Here is a 21,073-nt window from a genome sequence, read left to right on the forward strand (position 1 = left end):
CAAATGCGACATGGCACCGAAAACCATTCCAGCAAAATCATAAATCCAAATGGCGCTCCTTCCATTCTGAGCCCTGCTGTGGGTCCAAACAGCAGTTTATTACCACATATGGGGTATTGTCGTAATCGGGAGACATTGCTTTACAAATGTTGGGGTGCATTTTCTTCGTTATTCCTTGTAAATAATAAAAATTTCTATGTTGTTTCAGAAAAAAAGTACATTTTAATTCTTACAGACTAATTTCAATATATTTAGCGAAAAACCTGTGTGGTCAAAATGCTAACTATACCCCTAGATAAATACCTTAAGGGGTCTAGTTTTCGAAATGGGGTCGTTTATGGGGAGTTTCTATCATTCTGGCAGCTCAAAGCTTCTCCAAATGTACATTGGGGCCTAAAACATTTTCAAGCAAAATATGAGTCCTGAAAGCCTCCGGGTGTTCCCTTCCTTTGGGGCCCTGCCGTGTGTCCAAACAACGCATTAGGGCCACAATGTGGGTATTTTTGAAAACAGGAGAAAGAGGGTGATAGATTTTGGGGTGTGTTTCTTCATTTTCATGGTCGCTTTACAAAGAAATCGGTCTTCAAACTGATACTTTTATGAAAAAAGTGAAATTATTATTTTTTTCACCTGCTATGCATTAAATTTAGCAAAGAACTGTGGGGTCAAAATAATTACTATACCCCTAAATAAATACCTTATGGGGTCTAGTTTTCTAAATGGGGTCGTTTATGGGGAGTTTCTATCGTTTTGGCAGCTCAAAGCCTCTCCAAATGTACAGTGGGGCCTAAAACATTTTCAAGCAAAATATGAGTCCTGAAAGCCTCCGGGTGCTCCCTTCATTTTGGGTCCTGCCGTGTGTCCAGGCAGCGCATTAGGGCCACAATGTTGGTATTTTTGAAAACAGGAGAAACAGGGTGATAGATTTTGTGGTGTGTTTCTTCATTCTCATGGTCGCTTTACAAAGAAATTGGTCTTCAAAGTGATACTTTTATGAAAAAAGTGAAATTTTTTTTTTTTTCACCTGCTATGTATTAAATTTAGCAAAAAACTGTGGGGTCAAAATACTTACTATACCCTTAGGTAAATACCTTAAGGGGTCTAGTTTTCTAAATGGGGTCATTTGTGGGGGTTTCCATCACTCTGAGACCTATGAGCCTCTGAAAACCTGGCTTGGTGCCGGAAAACAAAATTTACTTCAAAATTTATAAAATTATTATTCAATTTGTAAGTCCTCTAAATTGCTGAAAATTTATTTTATTTTTTCAAAAGTGCTGCCAAAATGGAGTAAAGAGATATAAATATATATTTAATTAAAAAAATTGTACAGTATGTGTGTACATATGTGACATATTGCAGTTAAAAATAGGGGAAAATGGTAATTTTTACAAAATTTCTTCAATTTTTCTATTTTTTAATTAATTTCCGCAAATCGTATCAGTCTACTTTTACCACTAAAATAAAGTACAACATGTGACGAAAAAACAATGTCAGAATTACTTGGATATTCAAAACTTTCACAGAGTTATTCTCTGATAAAATCAGACATACCAGATTTGACAAATCTGGCTTGGTCATTAAGGTACAAACATGCCCGGTCATTAAGGGGTTAATCCATTTGCATCCTTTATTTTGATACCATCTGTTAAAACATAACAACTGATAGAAAAACGGATAGGGCAATGCAAATGTGAACTTAGCCTTAGTTTTTAAGAACTAATTTTAGAAAATAAATCCAGTAAAACACGTTACTAATTGTTTGACTTTATTAAACACCATCCAGTGTTATAGGTTAAGTTGTCTCAAGAAACCAAGTCAGTTTGTCAGTTTTATTTCCTTCAGATTCACTGATGGTTCATATCAGCGAAAACACAGAAGCCAAAATAACTTTTCTGGAAAAGTATGTGTTACAAAATGAACAAGCAAGATGTTTTGTTGCTTTTAGCCTGTAAGAAAAAGAACATAGGTTGGGCTGTAGAATATGCCCAGTGCGATTCACATTTTATCCTTCATTGCCAGTGAGAACGTGGCGCAGTAGTGCATTTATACTTGATTACATTTACCAGTGTGGCTCACTCTTGGGGGTAGTAAACCCAAGAAACTGTGCAAAAAAAACCCAAAGATTAAATTACTTAATTAAAAAAATCTATTAGCATAAATCCAGTAGTATTCCCCAATGAAAAATTCCACTTCAAGTATGTCCAGCCTCAGCGCTCTAAGAAGAGCAAAGGAGTTGATATTTCTACTAAAATATCAATTTCTGTAAAAGCAGTTCAGGGTAGCAGCTTTGTCCTCAAAGTAATCCAGCAATGGTGAAGAGGACAGTGGGACAACTTACACTATCCTGCAAAAAAAAATAAAAAATGAATTCCTGTGTTTCGAATCTACGCTATAACAACTCCTCTCTTTGGTTTTTGGTTTTGTGAGAGGCTTGTCCATTACGTAAGGAGCCATTCTGAGGCCTGAGGAGTTTTCCTTTCTCGCGGTCGGACCAGGTGTAAGCGTTGTCATCGCTGTCCAGCTCCGATTCTGAATGCATCAAACTTGTATTCTGCACTGGAGGTTTTAATTTTACACCTAATGGAAAGGAAATATTAAAAAACAGTATCTCATATAGAAAAATGAAATTTGAAAAGAAAAAATGATAGACTTTATATACCCTTGTCCCAGAATCCCCTTAATGCATAAGTAAATAAACTAGACCAGTTCCAGACCCTTTTAATATTTGTATTACTAGATGTCCCAGTCTGCAAAGTCCAACAGTGTCGTAAAAACGTAAAGGCGTTAATGGCATATTATTAAGATATACTATCAATGTCTGATTGTTGGGGGTCTGACCAATGTGACCCACACAGATCGCTAGATTGAAGTAGCTGTACCCATTCGGCTCCAGTTTACTCCACTCTGCTTTTTTAAACCGTTTAGTTGTCGGTCATTGTATATAATGGGCCAAAAAGGCACGACACTTAGCTATCTCTAGCAATTGGCGTGGATCACAGTGGTCAGATCCTAGAAATATGCCATCAATGCTTCAAGATAACCCCTTTAATGTAGATCTCCACTTTCAGCTGTCTTCTAAAGTTAGAGCCCAGCAGATCTCGAAAAAACTCCTCTGAGTATAACTGTAATGCACGGATTTACCACCTGTGGATAGTGATTTGGAGCCATGGAATCTGCATTATGTATGAAGACTGGCATACTGACCAAGCGTTGTACCAGTCTGAGGAAATAAGAAACGTGGTCATGAGATCACTATAGTGCAGCAGCTTCAAGCTGTACGTCAATCACTAATAACGGCATAATGAAGTTTTTCCGTTTTTTTAACGTACAGTAAAGGGTCACTTTTTCTGGTAAGTCTCCTTAGAAAGTGAAAGCAAATCTTGTGTTCCACACTTCCTCTTGGGCTATAGGTACAGCCAATGTTATTGTGTCTGTGGTTGGAAGGGAACATGTTGTATAGGGGATTTTAAACATGAAAAAGTGATTTTTTTTTTGGTAATAAGGATATATTAGCTCCATAAACAATAGACTATGCACTGGTGAAAAGTGTAGCTACTGTTGCATATCATCAAATGCATTCTAAGAATTATTACCCAAACTTTGGAAACAGGTTTACAGCACCTCATTTTTCAGTGGAAATTTCTGTAAAATTTTGAGGGCAATTCCATCAGCTCCTCTGCTCATTCCATTGACAGAATACAAGCGTTTATAACAGTGCCTGTATTCTGACAACATTGACTGGTTTGGATTTCCCTTACACTGCTATGCCCAATTACTTTGATTGTTCCAGTGTGTAAAGAAGGGATTTGGATAACTGCTCATAATACAATTCCTAAATTATTATTCAAGTAGCTCTTAAAGGTGAAGCTCCATGTGAAGTTAGTATTGTCCTCCAATTGCATAATTACCGGTTTTGATACTTGATTTCAGCTCCATACTGTCATGGTCATCTGTAGCCTCCAGCATTTTATATCTACTCTTCCGTTTAGGTTTTCCCTTTTTCCTGCATAGAAATATGAAATATACATAGACTAAGTTACTTCATTATTCCTATACAACATTTTCGCTTTTTCTATAGCGAATATTAAGTATCGTTTATAGAGGCATATATCGGGTATAGTTTTGTAAGAGCAGTGGTGTTGGGACCTTGTTGTGGTGCACATAAATGTAGACTGGAAAAATGGTGTATAATAATGACCTGAGATTCAAGTGTCATGTGCACTGTGAGCTCGCCATACATATTAGATGTATGTCGTCCGACTCTGGCGGGACCGGCCAACCATCTAATGATGTTGGGGGAGGGGTCGGGAATCTAGAACTCCATTGTGCCCGATACTTTTGTTCATTAGTAGATAAGCTGCTGCCAAAAGAGTCTGGCAGCAACTTTCTCCATTCTCCCTATTACAAAAAAACAAAACACAAGCACGTTTGGCCGAGTCGTGAGGAATAGCTGTTGGCCGACAACTTTCTAAAATGTATGAGCAGCTTTAGTAACATAAATTTCATATGTAAAGAAGTACAATGCAGCTACCCATTCACGTAGAGTTAGGCTCCTTGTCTCAGGCCTCATGCACACGACCGTAGCCATGTGCACGGCCGTGATTTCCGGGTCGGCCGGCCACGGAGTGACAGCCGCGAGCCGCCCGCAAATCGCGGGCTGTGCAAATGGCCGCGGCCATTATTTTCAATGAGCCCGGACCGCAGAACATGGTCGTGTGCATGGCCCCATAGGAATGAATGGGGCCGCAATCCTCTCATGGATTTTCGGGGGAATTGCGCCGCAAAAGCACGTTCGTGTGCATGAGGCCTAAATCAGTATTTAGGTTAATCCTGTCACAGATATACCTGTACTTAAAAGTAGAAAAAAGGTCCGCTCACCACATTGCAGTCTGGTTACCACGTCCTGTATTTTATCGGTGCAAACGGAAAGAGGTAGGTGGATATCCATAGAAGTGAAATTGGTCCGGCACACGATGTAGTAACAATCACTGTTGCTTTATTGATAACACATTTAAAATAAGAAGGATAAAAATCCCGGGTGAAGAAAGCTTACACGTTTCAAACCTATTGGTTCTTACTAGTAAGCTTTCGTCACCCGGGATTTTTATCCATCTTATTTTAAATGTGTTATCAATAAAGCAACAGTGATTTTACTACATAGTGTGCCGGACCCATTTCACTTCTATGGATACCTTTACATACCTATACCAGGTACCACTACCATAATATAACAGAAAAAGTTTATTTATAGCATCGGACGGTCAGACTCAAGACCTCAAGCAAATCAGGCATGCGATTTTGTTCCTCAGGAACTTCCTGTTTTCTGCAGCATAAGCTGAAGAGAAATGCTGTAAACTAGGACTAGTCTGCTCCACAGCTTCAACAGGAAACCACCAGTACTCTCTAATATGGTCAGCCATTAATGGGAGGAGGTGCATTGAGTGTTGGCCTGTTCAGTATAAATCTATTAGGGATACAGAAATGCCTGACTGCTAGGTCGGTGATAAATGTTATTCGTAGGACTCCCCTTTGAAGTGATATCTTCAAGTAATGATACAGGTGAGGTGTTTATTAAGCCCCTTTTATAAAGAGTTTTCTTATACAATTGGAAGCATCACTTACCTTCTACAACAACAGATTGTACACCAGACCAGCAGTCCCAACGCCACCACACACAGGAAGCTTGAGATAATCACATACAGCACACTCCAGTCTGTAGCGGAATAGAAACAGGTCACAAGAAAAGTGTTTACCTCCAGATATTGTCAACTGTATATTAAATATCATCAGTCTATTAGCATAAAAACGTAAGATGAATATTCTCTTCATATATTTTCCCACAACACTAAGAAATAGACAACTATTTATAAAATAAACAGCGAGTACGTTCATCCTCTGAGACTTATGGCCATAGTTTGAGACTAAGGCCTCATGCACATGGACGTAGCTGTGTGCACCGCCCTTGGTTAAGGCACGGACGGCCGCGGATGGTCATCCGCTGGCCGTCCATATATCACGGACCACGCACACATTGTTTTCAATGCGGCCCATATAATGACTGTCCTATTTTTTTGCGGTCCGGGCTCCCAACCAATGAACGGACCATGTAAACCACCGTCGTGTGCATGGGCCCATAGAAATGAATGGGTCTGAATTTCATCCGCATTTTTACGGATAAATTGCGGACGCAAAAACACGTTTGTGTGCATGAGTCCTTAATGATCAAAACTTTGTTTATTGCATCACAACACTAAGGCCCCATGCACACGAACGTGCTTTTGCGGCCGCAATTCCACAGAAAATCCACGGGAGAATTGCAGCCTCATTAATTTCTGTGGGACCATGCACACGACCGTGGTTTCCACTGTCCATGCATGGCCCAGGAGCCTGGACCTCAGAAAGAACGGACATGTCTTATTACGGCCGTGTTTTGCAGTCCAGGCTCATAGAAAATAATGGACGTGGCCATGTGCGGGTGGCTCGCGGGTGACACTCCGCGGCCGGCCGACCGACCGGAAAATCACGGCCATGCACATGGCTACGGTCGTGTGCACGAGGCCTTAGTTTGCAATTTATTAACCGACATCTCAACAGCTGAAAGACTGTATAAGGGGAGGTTAGTGATCACTGGATGGAAGAGAGAAATTAAGATTGCAGGAGACGGAGGTGAGAGAAGGTGGTTTTCATCTTTACATAATTGTAGGCTACTAGTGTTCAACGTCTTAGCAAATTTGTTCTACACATGTATAACTGGAGCTGTAAAAAAGAAACTTACCACAGTTGCTCTCGCCATCACCAAACTGACGACGTATAAAGTTCTCCATCCAGAAAGGGTCACAGACACAACGCTTGGTGACGGAGTTACAATGGCCATGCATAGAACAGTTTAACTGACATGCTGAAAAGGAAACATAGTATATGTATAAAACACTTACAATACTTTTTTTGATTGCTCAAGAAAACAGTAATGTATCTTATAATGGGGCCAAAATGGCCGACTTCAAGGTTTCTCCATCCTCAATTAAGTGGTAGGATATCAATATGGATAAAACGAAATGAAAAATCTGAAAATAGACCTTAGCAAATAAATAAGCAGTTAAAAATGTCAAACTCTTTTCAGTCATGGTGGTGATGCTGTCATCTAAAACGTTAAAGTTTTTAGGCTATGGATAGAGAAATACATATAGTCACCTTTCCACATAGTATTTGTATTAATTCTGTTATTATTGAATAAAAAAAAAAATCAATGCTACAGATATTGGATGAATGTGATTAGATTCCGACCAATTCTGATGGCAGAGCTGTGAAATTTTGTATGCCTGAAGCGGAGGGCTTTTCAATACGTCATTACACTTGTCATCGCTCTGTAATTATGACACCATGATAAGAATAAGTCCAATGTGGCCCCCCCCATATGCAAATTGCTATATTGCCAATTTTGAAGAGAATTTCATTGATCAAAATAACTTGTTTCAAACTCATTTGTTGGTCTGGAAGAGATATATCGATGATGATTTTTGCATATGGGGGGCACATTGGACTCCCTTCTTGCCTTTCATGCTTACCTTAATAGCATCTGGCCGGAGCTGCAGTTCACAGTACACCATGACACATTTAAAATAGATTTTTTAGACACAACTGTCATTAAGAATGACAATGGGTTTCTCTCTATAGATTTATTTTGTGAAACCAACAGACAGAAATAATTTGTTACATTTTAAGAGTTGTCATAGAGCCACTAAGAAATCTCTTCCTATCTCGCAATTTCAATGTTTTGACCGTATAGTCATGGCTAATGATACTAAAATGTTACGTCTTGAGGAAATTAATGACAAGTTTAGATGCAGGGGATATCCACAGAGGGTTTTGGAAGAGTGTACACTACCGTTCAAAAGTTTAGGGTCACTTAAAAATTTCCTTATTTTAGAAAGAAAAGCACAGTTTTTTTCAATGAAGAGAACATTAAATTAATCAGAAATACATTGTTAATGTGCTAAATGACTATTCTAGCTGCAAACGTCTGCTTTTTAATGCAATATCTACATAGGTGTATAGAGGCCCATTTCCAGCAACCATCACTACAGTGTTCTAATGGTACATTGTGTTTGCTAACTGTGTTAGAAGGCTAATGGATGATTAGAAAACACTTGAAAACCCTTGTGCAATTATGTTAGCACCGCTGTAAACAGTTTTGCTGTTTAGAGGAGCTATAAAACTGACCGTCCTTTGAGCTAGTTGAGAATCTGGAGCATTACATTTGTGGGTTCGATTAAACTCTCCAAATGGCTAGAAAAAGAGAGCTTTCATGTGAAACTCGACAGTCTATTCTTGTTCTTAAAAATGAAGGCTATTCCATGCGAGAAATTGCCAAGAAACTGAAGATTTCCTACAACAGTGTGTACTACTCCCTTCAGAGGACAGCACACACAGGCTCTAACCAGAGTAGAAAGAGAAGTGGGAGGCCCCCGCTGCACAACTGAGCAACAAGACAAGTACATTAGAGTCTCTAGTTTGAGAAATAGACGCCTCACAGGTCCTCAACTGGCAGCTTCATTAAATAGTACCCGCAAAACGCCAGTGTCAATGTCTACAGTGAAGAGGCGACTCCGAGATGCTGGCCTTCAGGGCAGAGTGGCACAGAAAAAGCCATATCTGAGACTGGCTAATAAAAGGAAAAGATTAATATGGGCAAAAGCACACAGACATTGGAAAGAGGAAGATTGGAAAAAAGTGTTATGGACAGACGAATGGAAGTTTGAGGTGTTTGGATCACACAGAAGAACATTTGTAAGACGCAGAACAACTGAAAAGATGCTGGAAGAGTGCCTGACGCCATCTGTCAAGCATGGTGGAGGTAATGTGATGGTCTAGGGTTGCTTTGGTGATGGTAAAGTGGGAGATTTGTACAAGGTAAAAGGGATTTTGAATAAGGAAGGCTATCACTCAATTTTGCAACGCCATGCCATACCCTGTGGACAGCGCTTGATTGGAGCCAATTTCATCCTACAACAGGACAATGACCCAAAGCACACCTCCAAATTATGCAAGAACTATTTAGGGAAGAAGCAGGCAGCTGGTATTCTATCTGTAATGGAGTGGCCAGCGCAGTCATCAGACCTCAACCCCATAGAGCTGTTGTGTGAGCAGCTTGACCGTATGGTACGCAAGAAGTGCCCATCAAGCCAATCCAACTTGTGGGAGGGGCTTCTGGAAGCATGGGGTGAAATTTCTCCCGATTAACTCAGCAAATTAACAGCTAGAATGCCAAAGGTCTGCAATGCTGTAATTGCTGCAAATGGAGCATTCTTTGATGAAAGCAAAGTTTGAAGGAGAAAATTATTATTTGAAATAAAAATCATTATTTCTAACCTTGTCAATGTCTTGACTATATTTTCTAGTCATTTAGCAACTCATTTGATAAATATAAGTGTGAGTTTTCATGGAAAACACAAAATTGTCTGGGTGACCCCAAACTTTTGAACGGTAGTGTAGGTGTCCAAGAGGTATTAGACCCATAAAGAGCAATGTGAGGAAACCCTTAGTTCATTCTTTTCATCCTTCTGCTTATAAAATTATTCGCCAACATTGGCCTATCTTACAGAAGGGCTATTCCACAGTAGAAGCCTTTAGACAACCCGTTTTACCTTGCTTTCGACGTCCTCAAAATTTACGAGACAAATTGGTACGTGCGGATGAGGCTCTAAAAATGTGATTTCTCACCAACAATTCTTGAAATCTAAGAAAATGGGCACTTTCCCATGTTTACATTGTGCTCAATGCACGAATGTCATAAAGGGAGATAAAGTGTTTCATCCACTATCAGGGAAAGGGTATCCCATTAAGGGTTACTTTACATGTGATTCCTCATACGTGGTTTATGTTGCGGTCTCGTGTATGTGGGGGGGACCACCCATCGTATACGGGACCGAATTTCACAACATAAATCAACTATCAGATGTCAAAATATGTTGTTGCCATTGCCCAGCATTTTCATAAATTGGGTCATAATGTAACCCAATTAAAATTTCAAGTATTGGAACAAGTATCTGTTCCTAGAAGAGGTGGCGACCATAGGAAGAAATTAAAATTGAGAGAAGCCTTCTGGATCCACACAATGCAATCTTTGGAACCCAGAGGTTTAAACAGAGAATATGACCTACATAATTTTATCTAAATGATGTTAGTCTTGGTTCTGTGAACTGAAGCTCCTATAGAGTTTATAACTTGTATAACAATCATTTTGATTGATTGATTATAAATATTTTGTATGATATAAAGGTTGTCCTATAATATGATGCTTTTTTTCATATATTCAACAGGCACGCTAAGGACTTGCTTACAGTAAACCTTGGAGGATGCCCCCATCATCTTGCCGCATTGTCGGGAATGAAATTAATCTTGTTTTATTCTATCAAGCGTGTTATTGTTAGTCACGTATTTATATTTTGTTTACATCATGTGACTTACCAGGCACAGACGTCTCTTATATTAATCATGACTGGCTTTGGATGATCACATGATGGGTCCACGTCATGACGCTGCGTGTCAGCAATGTCATGGATCACATGAGGTGAAATATCCTTAAATACAGGCTGAAAACACCTTGACTTGGCGCCATTTCCTACAGCAACGGATGTTGCGTATGAGAGCGATGCACAGTCTTACATGCTTGTTTTGTATACTTTGTTCCCGAGCAATCCGGTAAGATGTCTTTCCCATTTCTCTTTTTTTCTTTGCAGCATATATTATGGGACACCCTCCTAAGTTACTTAATTGTGAGCGTTTCGAATAGAGAATAGGACATGTATATTAATATGTACTTTCACTTTATGTAACTTGAGAGAATTTACTTTGGCCATTACTCTTGATATAGTGAGGAGGTATATCACAGCTATTATAGACAGTATACTTAATTGTAACTTAAAGGACGGGTGTCGCGAAAAAACTTTTTTTTTAAATATAATATTGCTTTTAGTATGTTATTAAAATACATTTTATTTATTTGTGTTTGTGTTTTACTTTTTTCTTTCTTTTACTTCTCTATGCGGGCTGCCATTTTGTTTTTCATCTCTGTATGTGTCGATTAACGACACATACTGAGATGGAATATGGCAGCTACAGTGCATAGGAGTCAATGAACGGGAGCCGTTCCATTGACTCTGCTCTCTGGCTCTGTACTGCGCAGACGCAGGTCAGAGTCACACAGCAGATCAGCTGTTTGCAGGGAGATAGCAGGCGCCATCATTAAGATCGGCTGCACTGCAGGTAAGATGTGCGTCTCTATGTCTGTCCCTCTCTCTATCTCACAGACCCCCGCTCTCGTGACCCCCCCCGACGCCCCCCCTTTTGTATGAAGGACACATGATGCAACTGTACAGGGAAAGCCCTGAACGGTAAATCTCTCTAGTTGTACTGAGACTGTTTGGGGATGTGACTAATGAACCTCTCAGTCTCAGCACAACTAAAGAGATTTACCGTTCAGGGGTCTGGGAAAGGTGGGTGACCACCATTGCCCCCTCCTACTGGAGTGTGAGAGGTTCATTAGTCACATCCCCAAACACACTCCACTAGGAGGGGTAATGGTGGTCACCCAGCTTTCCCAGACCCCTGAACGATAACTCTCTCTAATTGTGCTGAGACTGAGAGGTTCATTAGTCACGTTCCCAAACAGTCTCAGCACAACTAGAGAGATTTACCGTTCAGGGGTCTGAGTTTGAGAGGTTCATTAGTCACATCCCCAAACACACTCCAGTAGGAGGGGTAATGGTGGTCACCCAGCTTTCCCAGAAGCAGATATAACCAGGAAAGGGCTGGATGGACGGGCTGAGGGTGCACAGCGTTTTTGGTGATCCCCCTCTGTCATGTGATCGGACCTAGGTTACCGATTCATCAGACGGGGTTCATGTGACTATAACTCTGTCCATAACAAGAGACAGTACACTCTGGACAAGCCCTGCCCTCATGCCGTAGTTGTGTGGTTCTGTCTGCAGTGATGGCGGTGGGTGGTTTTGACACCCGCCTCCCCCGTCGGGTCATCTCAGGACAGAAGGGGTATCTGGATTGGAGACACAGCGCCGCACCTGTCCTCAGGTTGTGTCTGATATTGCAGTTCACCTCCATTGAAGTGAATAGGACAGAGCTGTAATACCACACACGACCTGAGGACAGGTGCGGCGCCATGTTTTCCTGGACGACCCCTTTAAGACATTTCCCGTGTGTGTGTGGCAGAGCAGAGTGTGCACGGGCGCCGCTAATACTTCATAGCCGCTTATTAGCTGTTTTGAAGAATCAGCGGCGAGCACCCCCCCCTCACACAAATGCCCCCAAACACGCAAAATCAAGTGTTTTTTTAATGCGTTTTTTTGCACGTAAAATGTGCAAAAAAAAAAAACGTATGAAATACACGGCGTGTGAACCGGTCAACTGAAAAGTCATTCACTTCACTTTCATCATTCTAAGGGCTCATTTACACGAGCGTGTTATACGTCGCAGGGACCTATATTAGTCTATGGGGCCTTGCAGACAGTCCGTGTTTTTTTGCGCGTGAGTCCGCTGCGTAAAAGTCACAACATGTCCGTTCTTTGAGCATTTTTCGCGCATCACGCACCCATTGAAGTCAATGGGTGCGTGAAAACCACGCATGTCGCACGGAAGCACTTCCGTGGGACGCGCGTGATTGGCGCAACAGCGGTGAAAAGGATGAATGAAAACAGAAAAGCACCACGTGTTTTTCTGTTTACAAACATCCAAACGGAGTGTCATAATGATGGCAGCTGCGCGAAAATCTCGCGCGTCCCACGGAAGTGCTTCCGTGCGACATGCGTGGTTTTCACGCACCCATTGACTTCAATGGGTGCGTGATGCGTGAAAAACGCTCAAAGAACGGACATGTCGTGACTTATACGCAGCGGACTCACGATGCATGAAAATCACGCACCTGTCTGCACGGCCCCATAGACTAATATAGGTCTGTGAAACGCGTGTTGCACGGACGTATATCCCGTTCGTTTGAATAAGCCCTAAGGGTAAGGCCACACACAATGTTTACAGCTGAAATATCGGAAGCAGAACGCCTACAAGCATCTACCCATTGGTTTCAATGGGAAATACGGCGTTCTGTTCCGACAGGGCGTTTTTTACGTGGTCGTTTTCCAAAACCAGCACGTAAAAAGACGCCCACCAAAATGAAGTGCGCATCACTTCTTGGGACGTTTTTGGAGCCGATTTTCATTGACTTTATAGAAAAACAGCTCCAAAAACGGCCGTTAAAAAACGTGAGTTTGATTAAAAAATGGCTGAAAATCATGAGCTGTTTTCCCTTTGTTTAGTAAGCGTGTGAACATACCCTTAGCCTTTTGGTGTGTCCTTTAACACACCCAAAATTGCTGCCGGACACTGCTTAGCAATTTGAAGACACCTTTTCCTGGCTTGTGAGAGGGGGGGGGGGTGAGATTCCCTCCCACATTTACAGCAGCTGTGAGTCAGGTTGCTTTGCCTTATTCACCTTGCTGTAATTCTGGGAAGTGCTCCCCCCTGGTGGCCAACATAGGAAAACATGTCAAATTATTATTTGATTTTTAATACTTTCCACCATATGGAAGAAAAAAAAAATACAGCAAAAAACTTAAAAAAATATAATAGAAATAAGTAACGACAATTCGCATATACTATATGTCGTCAGAATATAGTAAGATAATTACTAACGTACCATGGTGATATTTACCACAGTTTACTCTATCCTCATTTTGCCTATATCGTTTCTACACTATTACACTGATTTGTATTTTCATATATGGACATTATGGGTGTTGTACTATTATATTTTCTTTTGTTCTGTTTTGTATAGAATTATCTGATGAAGCCTATGCAGACCGAAAACGTTTATAAGTGGATTGCAAAATAAAAATTACAACTTATTGCACCACAAACCTGAGTGCCGAGTCCTTATATATTTACTATTAAGGAGTGGAATCCTACTCGAGCACCACCTTATACCAGAGTGCCGTACACTCACTAAATACCATGATAAGAATGACACATTCATTACGAAGCACATGCAAAAATGGAACTAGAACAGAAGAGATCTAATTAAATCTAGCATACGGAATACTAAGCATTGACACAGTATTATTGTTAACAACAATTATAGAATCTCTGCATAACACGTTGTTCAAACGACTAAGAACACGTATAAACCTCAAATTAGAAAAAACATTTAGAGCCTCCTGCACACGATACATAAATGCAGCAGAATTTACGTCTGGAAATCCCGCATTGTATTACAGTAGCAGCAAAGTGGATGAAATGTAACAAATGTCATCTATATGATGCAGAAAAAAATCTGCAGAAAACACATGCAAAAAAAATTGACCAGCGGTGCGGATTCCTAATTTGCAGCACGTCAATTTATCTTGATTAAACGCTGTGGACTTTCCGCACAGGAATTCCAGATGGAAATTCTGCAGCATTTGTGTGTGAAGGGAGCCTAATCGGTTTTAGCTACCGAAATCTAGGGGCCCTTTTACATGGGGCAATTATCGGGCAAACTAGAATTCACAGAACGCTCATTCCCGATCATTACCTTGTGTAAACAGGGAATCGATCAAGCGCTCGTTCATCGGCTGAGTGTATTGCTTTGGCAGCCTAAAAGACTATCGTTGCCAGCAGCACATCTCCCTGTGTAAACAGGGAGACGCGCTGCTGACATGATAGAAATGTATCCATCATGTCCATTATCTATGGGGAGCGCTTGTCCTCATACATAGATTCTTGTGAAAAGAGCAAACGAGCGCTCGTTGTTACAGCCAAAATGTGCCAGTGTAAAAGGACCTTAAGTCTACCTATAAGAACTACATACTATATGTATATATAACTTATATATACATATATATATATATATATATATATATATATATATATATAAATACACATATATATATATATATATATATATATATATATATATATATATATGTTATCTACATAAAAAGTTGAGTAACTTTGTAAGTAAATCATATTAGTTATCTTGTACTGATCCTAAGTCTGTTTCATATCCCAGAGCTGCCTTTACAATTCTACTACTTGTTATTAGAAACAATCAACATTTCTTGTCGGACACACACCAAAAAGCTTAGATCAGCTCCTATAATGCACTGGGAATTCATTTTTTCTACATCAAATCACTGTAAAGTAGATGGCGTGAAGAATATGTTTCCCAGAATCACCAGAGCAAGCACTAAGCATACATCGAGCATTTTCTACTGGCTCAGAGTTTTGCTTTGAAGCTTGCAGTATTGTAAATGCAGCTCTGGGCTAAAATACATGCTAATATAGGATCAATGCAAAATAAGTAATACAATGTCTGTAGAATAATTTATCAGAATGTTTTAATACCAATAAAATGTTTAGACTAGTACAAAAGTGAGAATACTTGACCACTTCTATTTTTGCAAAGTCCGTTCCTTGGCTATTAATTGTTACAAATGGAGAGATAATGATCACGGGCAAAGAAAATGTTTCTATGTATGTGTAATAGGTTTACTATCTTGGTTTATACATAAGAAAAGGCCCTTGTGAAGATATTTCTCTTGCAGGCAAAGTAGTGGAAGAATAATGTTTTGTTCATTCAAACTAGTGTTTGATTCAAAGTTCTATTGTAGATCTGTGCCGCTTATTCTGCAAACCTTTGTGGATATGTCTGTATCCACACAAGTCTATTACTTCATAAATATATTCATCTGGATACAATAATACATTGATTATTTTATTATAATATTTTAGTATTACATTTAAATGCATGTTATAATTCTTTCATACAAATACTGTATTTTAGTTATGTATTATTTTTGAAGTTATAGTGAGTTTTATTTTCTGCATATGTTCAAATATAAATTCTTTTGCGGACGCCAAAATTCCAGCAAAGCAGGAGGCAATCTACAAAGTGTTATGGACAGAAGAAGGCAGGATACAATACCATCTTTTTTTTTTTTTTTTAACCCCTTCTTCCCCCCCCCCTAAAAAAACAAAAAAAAAACAAAAAAACTAGTTAAATAAGACAGTCAGGAGTATCAACCGCAAAAGAACTCCATATATTTCCGTATCTTGAAACTCAATCCATTTCTGCCATGTTTTGTAATATTTGTCGTAACCACCTTTTATCGAAGAGCTCAGATTTTCCATTAGCATTACTTCATTAACCTTAGTAATCCACTGAAATATAATGGGAGTTGTGTTTTTTTTTCCACAAAATTGGAATACCTAGTCTTGCTGCCAAGACTAAAAAGCAGAGTAATGAATGCTTGTATATTTTTATTGGTACATCACAGTGATGAAGCAAAAATAGTGCAGGATCTGATGGAACGGTCTCATCTGTTACTTCCCTTATCACCCACCTTATTTTCTCCCAAAAAGAAGATAACTTTGGACACGACCAAAAAATATGTAGAAGAGTACCCTCCGCCTCATTACATCTCCAACACATAGATGAGATCTCCGGAAAGATTGTGTGTAAGCGAGATGGGACTCTATACCATCTGGTCAGTATTTTGTAACTCGTCTCTTGATATCGAGAACTAATAGACGATTTATGTATTAATGTAGGAATATGAGTCCGCTGTGCCGGAGATAAGGATAGTTCCAAATCTGTTTCCCATTTAAGAAGATATGGCGGTGGCGATTGATCTGGAGGATTTTGAAGCAACAAGTAAGTCATGGATAGTGTATGTTTTAATAATCCTGAACCTACGGTAGACAAAGGGCCTCAAACGGCGTTTCTGTACCTCTAAATAATACGCTTTGAGTTAGAGAGGTACAAAAGTAACAAAGTTGGAGTACTCTCCAAGGACCTAATGGACTAGGATCTTCAATAGCCGATAATTCCAGGGGTTGTAAGCCAATCAGAACCTGAAATGAAATCAGATGCACGGAATTTCACATTAGAGATCCACACTCGAAAGATCTTCTAAACCAGGTACAAAGCGAGGATTCCCCAAAATAGGATACAGAGGAGAGTATGTTGGCAGAAATTATTACCTCACCACTATATTCGAGCAACAAGCCAGTGTTGACCCTATAGTTGGATGGGATTGCAAATCTTTTAGGTATTTAGGTTCAATCCATGGGGAAGCCATAAGTGGGATTTTTGTAAAAGATTGCTCTAAGCCAACCCAAGGTTTTTCTTTCATATGTCTATACCAATCCAATACCCAGTGGCGTAGCTATAGGGGTCGCAGCGGTCGCAACTGCGACCGGGCCCCGTAGCTAGGGGGGCCCGCAGGCCCCCCTCACCACACTAGCGCTGCAATGATTGCTCTACATTGCTGGGTCCCTGCTGTGGTACAAAAGAGACCCAGTAATGTAGCTTAAAGCATTGGTGGCAGCTCAGCTGTCAGACAGTCATTGTGTGGAGGGGGAACAAGAGGGTGGAAAGTGAATGATAGATGAATCCACTCATCTTACAAGACCCAGCCCCGCCCACTGTACTGTCCACCCAATCAGCTCACTTCTTGCTGTTTCCCTCTTCCTCGTGACCTGTTCAGAGGGAAAGGAATGGCTACAGCAAGAAGATGGTGTGCGTGTCTGCTGCTCCCCTGCAGTACGAGCTGCTGACCCCACAGCAGATGTAAGTAGCAACTAGTAATCCAGTTCTTAACCCCTTCACTGTGTGTATGTATGTCTGTCATGCTGAGCAGTCACACCTCAGGGCTGACAGTTTAGCATAACAGACAAAGTATCTATCTATCTATCTATCTATCTATCTATCTATCTATCTGCGATCGGGCCCCGAAGCCAGGGGGCCCACAGCCCCCCGCACCACATCAATAAAAAGTTACTATAGTAACTCGGGCCGCGGGCCCCTGTTACTATAGTAACAGACTGACTTTACCTTCCTGGTTCCGGATCGCAGCGGAGGTCCTGACGTCACAGCGCTATGTACCGCGCACAACATCGAGAGGACAGAACTTCTGCCGCGGCTGAAGAGGAAGGTAAGATTAGGGGAGTTGGATCCAGCGCTGAGGGTGCAATATCTGTTAAAACGGGAATCTGTTCCCAAGTTTTATTTATCTTGGTTAAAATCGCAGCAGAGAAGCTACGAGCAGCAGTTAGTGACAAGTGGGTATTGTCCAGCGTACAGAGGGAAAAAAAAAAAGAGAAAGATAGGCGGTAGCCTACGCGTTTCAGACCTTCACTAGGTCCTTAGTCATGGCTTGTGTTAAGTCTGACTGTGAAGTCTAAATCCTTTATAGCCAGTCTGTCTTGTGTGTAATTAGTTAATTGCGGTTCCGACACGAGGATCCGTGTTGCTGATTCCCATACCCTTCTTGTGACAAGGTGAGCTGGAGGATTTTTTCATATTTTTCTCTGGAAGGTAAGATTAGTTGCCCTGACTGGCGGGGTCCGACTCCCGGGATCCGCCAATCAGCTGTTTTGAAGGGGCCGCAGCACTCGTACGAGAGCTGCTCCCCTTCATTCCGGTCACACTGTGAATCCGTGTCGGCGATTGACAGTGTGAGCGAGTAGTGAAATGAAGGGGAGCAGCTCTCATACGAGTGCTGCGGCCCCTTCAAAACAGCTGATTGGCGGATCCCGGGAGTCGGACCCCGCCAGTCAGGGCAACTAATCTTACCTTCCTCTTCAGCCGCGGCGGAAGTTCTGTCCTCTCGATGTTGTGCGCGGCGCATAGCGCTGTGACGTCAGGACCTCCGCTGCGATCCGGAACCAGGAAAGTCCTGGAATTCGGACCCAGACACATCAGCTATTCTTGGCCTATCCTGAGGACAGGCCATCAATGTTTAGGGACTGCACAACCCCTTTAAGCCTACGATGTAGCAGGCTTAGAGGGCCCATGAGACAGGATCACAGATTGTGTGATCCTGTGTGCTGGGCCCTGTATCTAAGACAATCACATGGTAGGCTTAGATACATGGCCCATGTGTGATCCTGTCTGATGGGCCCTGTATCTAAGCCTACCACACTGTCGGTTTAGATACAGGGCCCCAGCACACAGTAATCTTATACTGTATAAGATTACTGTCTGCTGGACCCTGTATCTAAGCCTACGTTGTGGTAGGCTTAGATACAGGGTCCCACAGACAATATCACACATGGGCCCTGTATCTAAGCCTAACACGTGTTACTAATCATTTTTTGTGTGTTTTCTTACAGGTTTGGTCGTTGGACTACGTCGGATTCCAGGACTACTTCGATGACGGCTTTTTTTTTTGTTATCAATAAAATGGTTAATGAGGGTTGTGTGGGTTTTTTTTTATTTCAATAAAATATTTTTTCTATGTCTTTGTGTTTTTTTTTAAACTATATTACTACCGCCTTAGTAATGGCCGCCGGCTGATTGACAGCATCCATTGCTAAGGCGGGGCTTAGTGTTAGCCGATGCAGAGGCTAACACTAACCCCCTTTATTACCCCGGTACCCACCGCCACCAGGGGTGCTGGGAAGAGCCGGGTACCATCCAGTACTTGACCATCTGTAGTGATGGTCTGCCACTGGGGCGGCCGCAGGCTGGTAGTATCAGGAGGGGAAAGGCCAAAAACAGTGGCCCTTCCCACCCTGGTGATGCTAGGCTGCTGCTGCTTTATTGTATCTGGCTGGTTATGAAAAATGGGGGGGACCCCACGTCATTTAAAAAAATAAATAAATAAATAATAATTGGAAAGAACGATGTGGGGTCCCCCCCAATTTTCATAACCAGCCAGATACAACACAGCAGCAGCAGGCAGCATTACCAGGGTGGGAAGGGCCACTGTCTTTGGCCTTCCCCAGCCTAATACTAACAGCCTGCGGCCACCCCGGTGCCTGCCCGTCACTACAGATGGTCGGATACTGGTTCGTACCCGGCTCTTCCCAGTGCTCCTGGTGGCGGTGGGTACCGGGGTAATAATGGGGGTTAGTGTAGCCTCTGCACCGGCTAACATTAAGCCTCGCCTTAGTAATGGAGGTTGTCAATCAGCCAGCGGCCATTACTAAGGCGGTGATAATAAAGTTTAAAAAGATACAAGCACATAGAAAAAATATTTCATTGAGATAAAAAAACACAACCCTCATTAACCATTTTATTGAGAATAAAAAAAACGCCGTCATTGAAGTCCTCGAATCCGAAGTCCAACAACCAAACCTCTAAAAAAACACAAACACACAAAAATAATCAGTAACACATAAAGAAGCAAAATTATTATTCTTACCTATCCTGGGTCCAGCGCTAGAGCCGCAATGTCAGCGAGCTGAGCCCTGTATCTGATCCTATCATGTGTGATACTGTCTGCTGCGCCATGTATCTAATCCTATCATGTGTGATACTGTCTGCTGGGCCCTATATCTAATCCAATCATGTGTGATACTGTCTGCTGGGCCCTATATCTAATCCGATCATGTGTGATACTGCCTTCTGAGCCACTGTATCTAATCCTATCATGTGTGGTACTGTCTGCTGAGCCACTGTATCTAATCCTATCATGTGTGATACTGTCTGCTGGGTCACTGTATCTAATCCTATCATGTGTGATACTGTCTGCTCAGCCACTGTATCTAATCCTATCATGTGTGATGCTGTCTGCCCAGCCACTGTATCTAATCCTATCATGTGTGGTACTGTCTGCTGAGCCACTGTATCTAATCCTATCATGTGTGGTACTGTCTGCTGAGCCACTGTATCTAATCCTATCATGTGTGGTACTGTCTGCTGAGCCACTGTATCTAATCCTATCATGTGTGATACTGTCTGCTGGGCCACTGTATCTAATCCTATCATGTGTGATACTGCCTTCTGAGCCACTGTATCTAATCCTATCCTGTGTGATACTGTCTGCTGATCCACTCTATCTAATCCGATCATGTGTGATACTGTCTGCTGATCCACTGTATCTAATCCTATCCATAGTTTATAGGGTCGTAGTGCTATAGATATGCTATGCTGTCTCATATACACACTTTTTTTTGGGCGGACACATATGTATTGGGGCTATTTCCCTGACATTTTAAGCCCTTAGGGTATGTTCACACGGCAGCGTCTGTTACGGCTGAAATTACGGTGCTGTTTTCAGGAGAAAACAGCACCGTA

General features: G+C 41.4%; 1 protein-coding gene across 1 annotated transcript in view; it reads right to left on the reverse strand.

Annotated features, from left to right (window-relative positions):
- Positions 1-1,748: 1,748 nt before the first annotated feature.
- KIAA0319L (KIAA0319 like) overlaps positions 1,749-21,073 on the reverse strand; it is a 139,605-nt gene continuing 120,280 nt past the window's right edge. The window contains exons 19-22 of the mRNA XM_075853361.1: positions 6,776-6,898; positions 5,623-5,713; positions 3,909-4,003; positions 1,749-2,577 (exon numbers count right to left, since the gene is read on the reverse strand). Coding sequence (XP_075709476.1) covers positions 2,390-2,577; positions 3,909-4,003; positions 5,623-5,713; positions 6,776-6,898 — 497 coding nt within the window. The 3' untranslated portion in view covers positions 1,749-2,389. The remainder of the gene's footprint in view (positions 2,578-3,908; positions 4,004-5,622; positions 5,714-6,775; positions 6,899-21,073) is intronic.

This window comes from Rhinoderma darwinii, chromosome 2 (genome assembly GCF_050947455.1).
Source record: "Rhinoderma darwinii isolate aRhiDar2 chromosome 2, aRhiDar2.hap1, whole genome shotgun sequence".
In the NCBI taxonomy this organism is placed as follows: domain Eukaryota; kingdom Metazoa; phylum Chordata; class Amphibia; order Anura; family Rhinodermatidae; genus Rhinoderma; species Rhinoderma darwinii.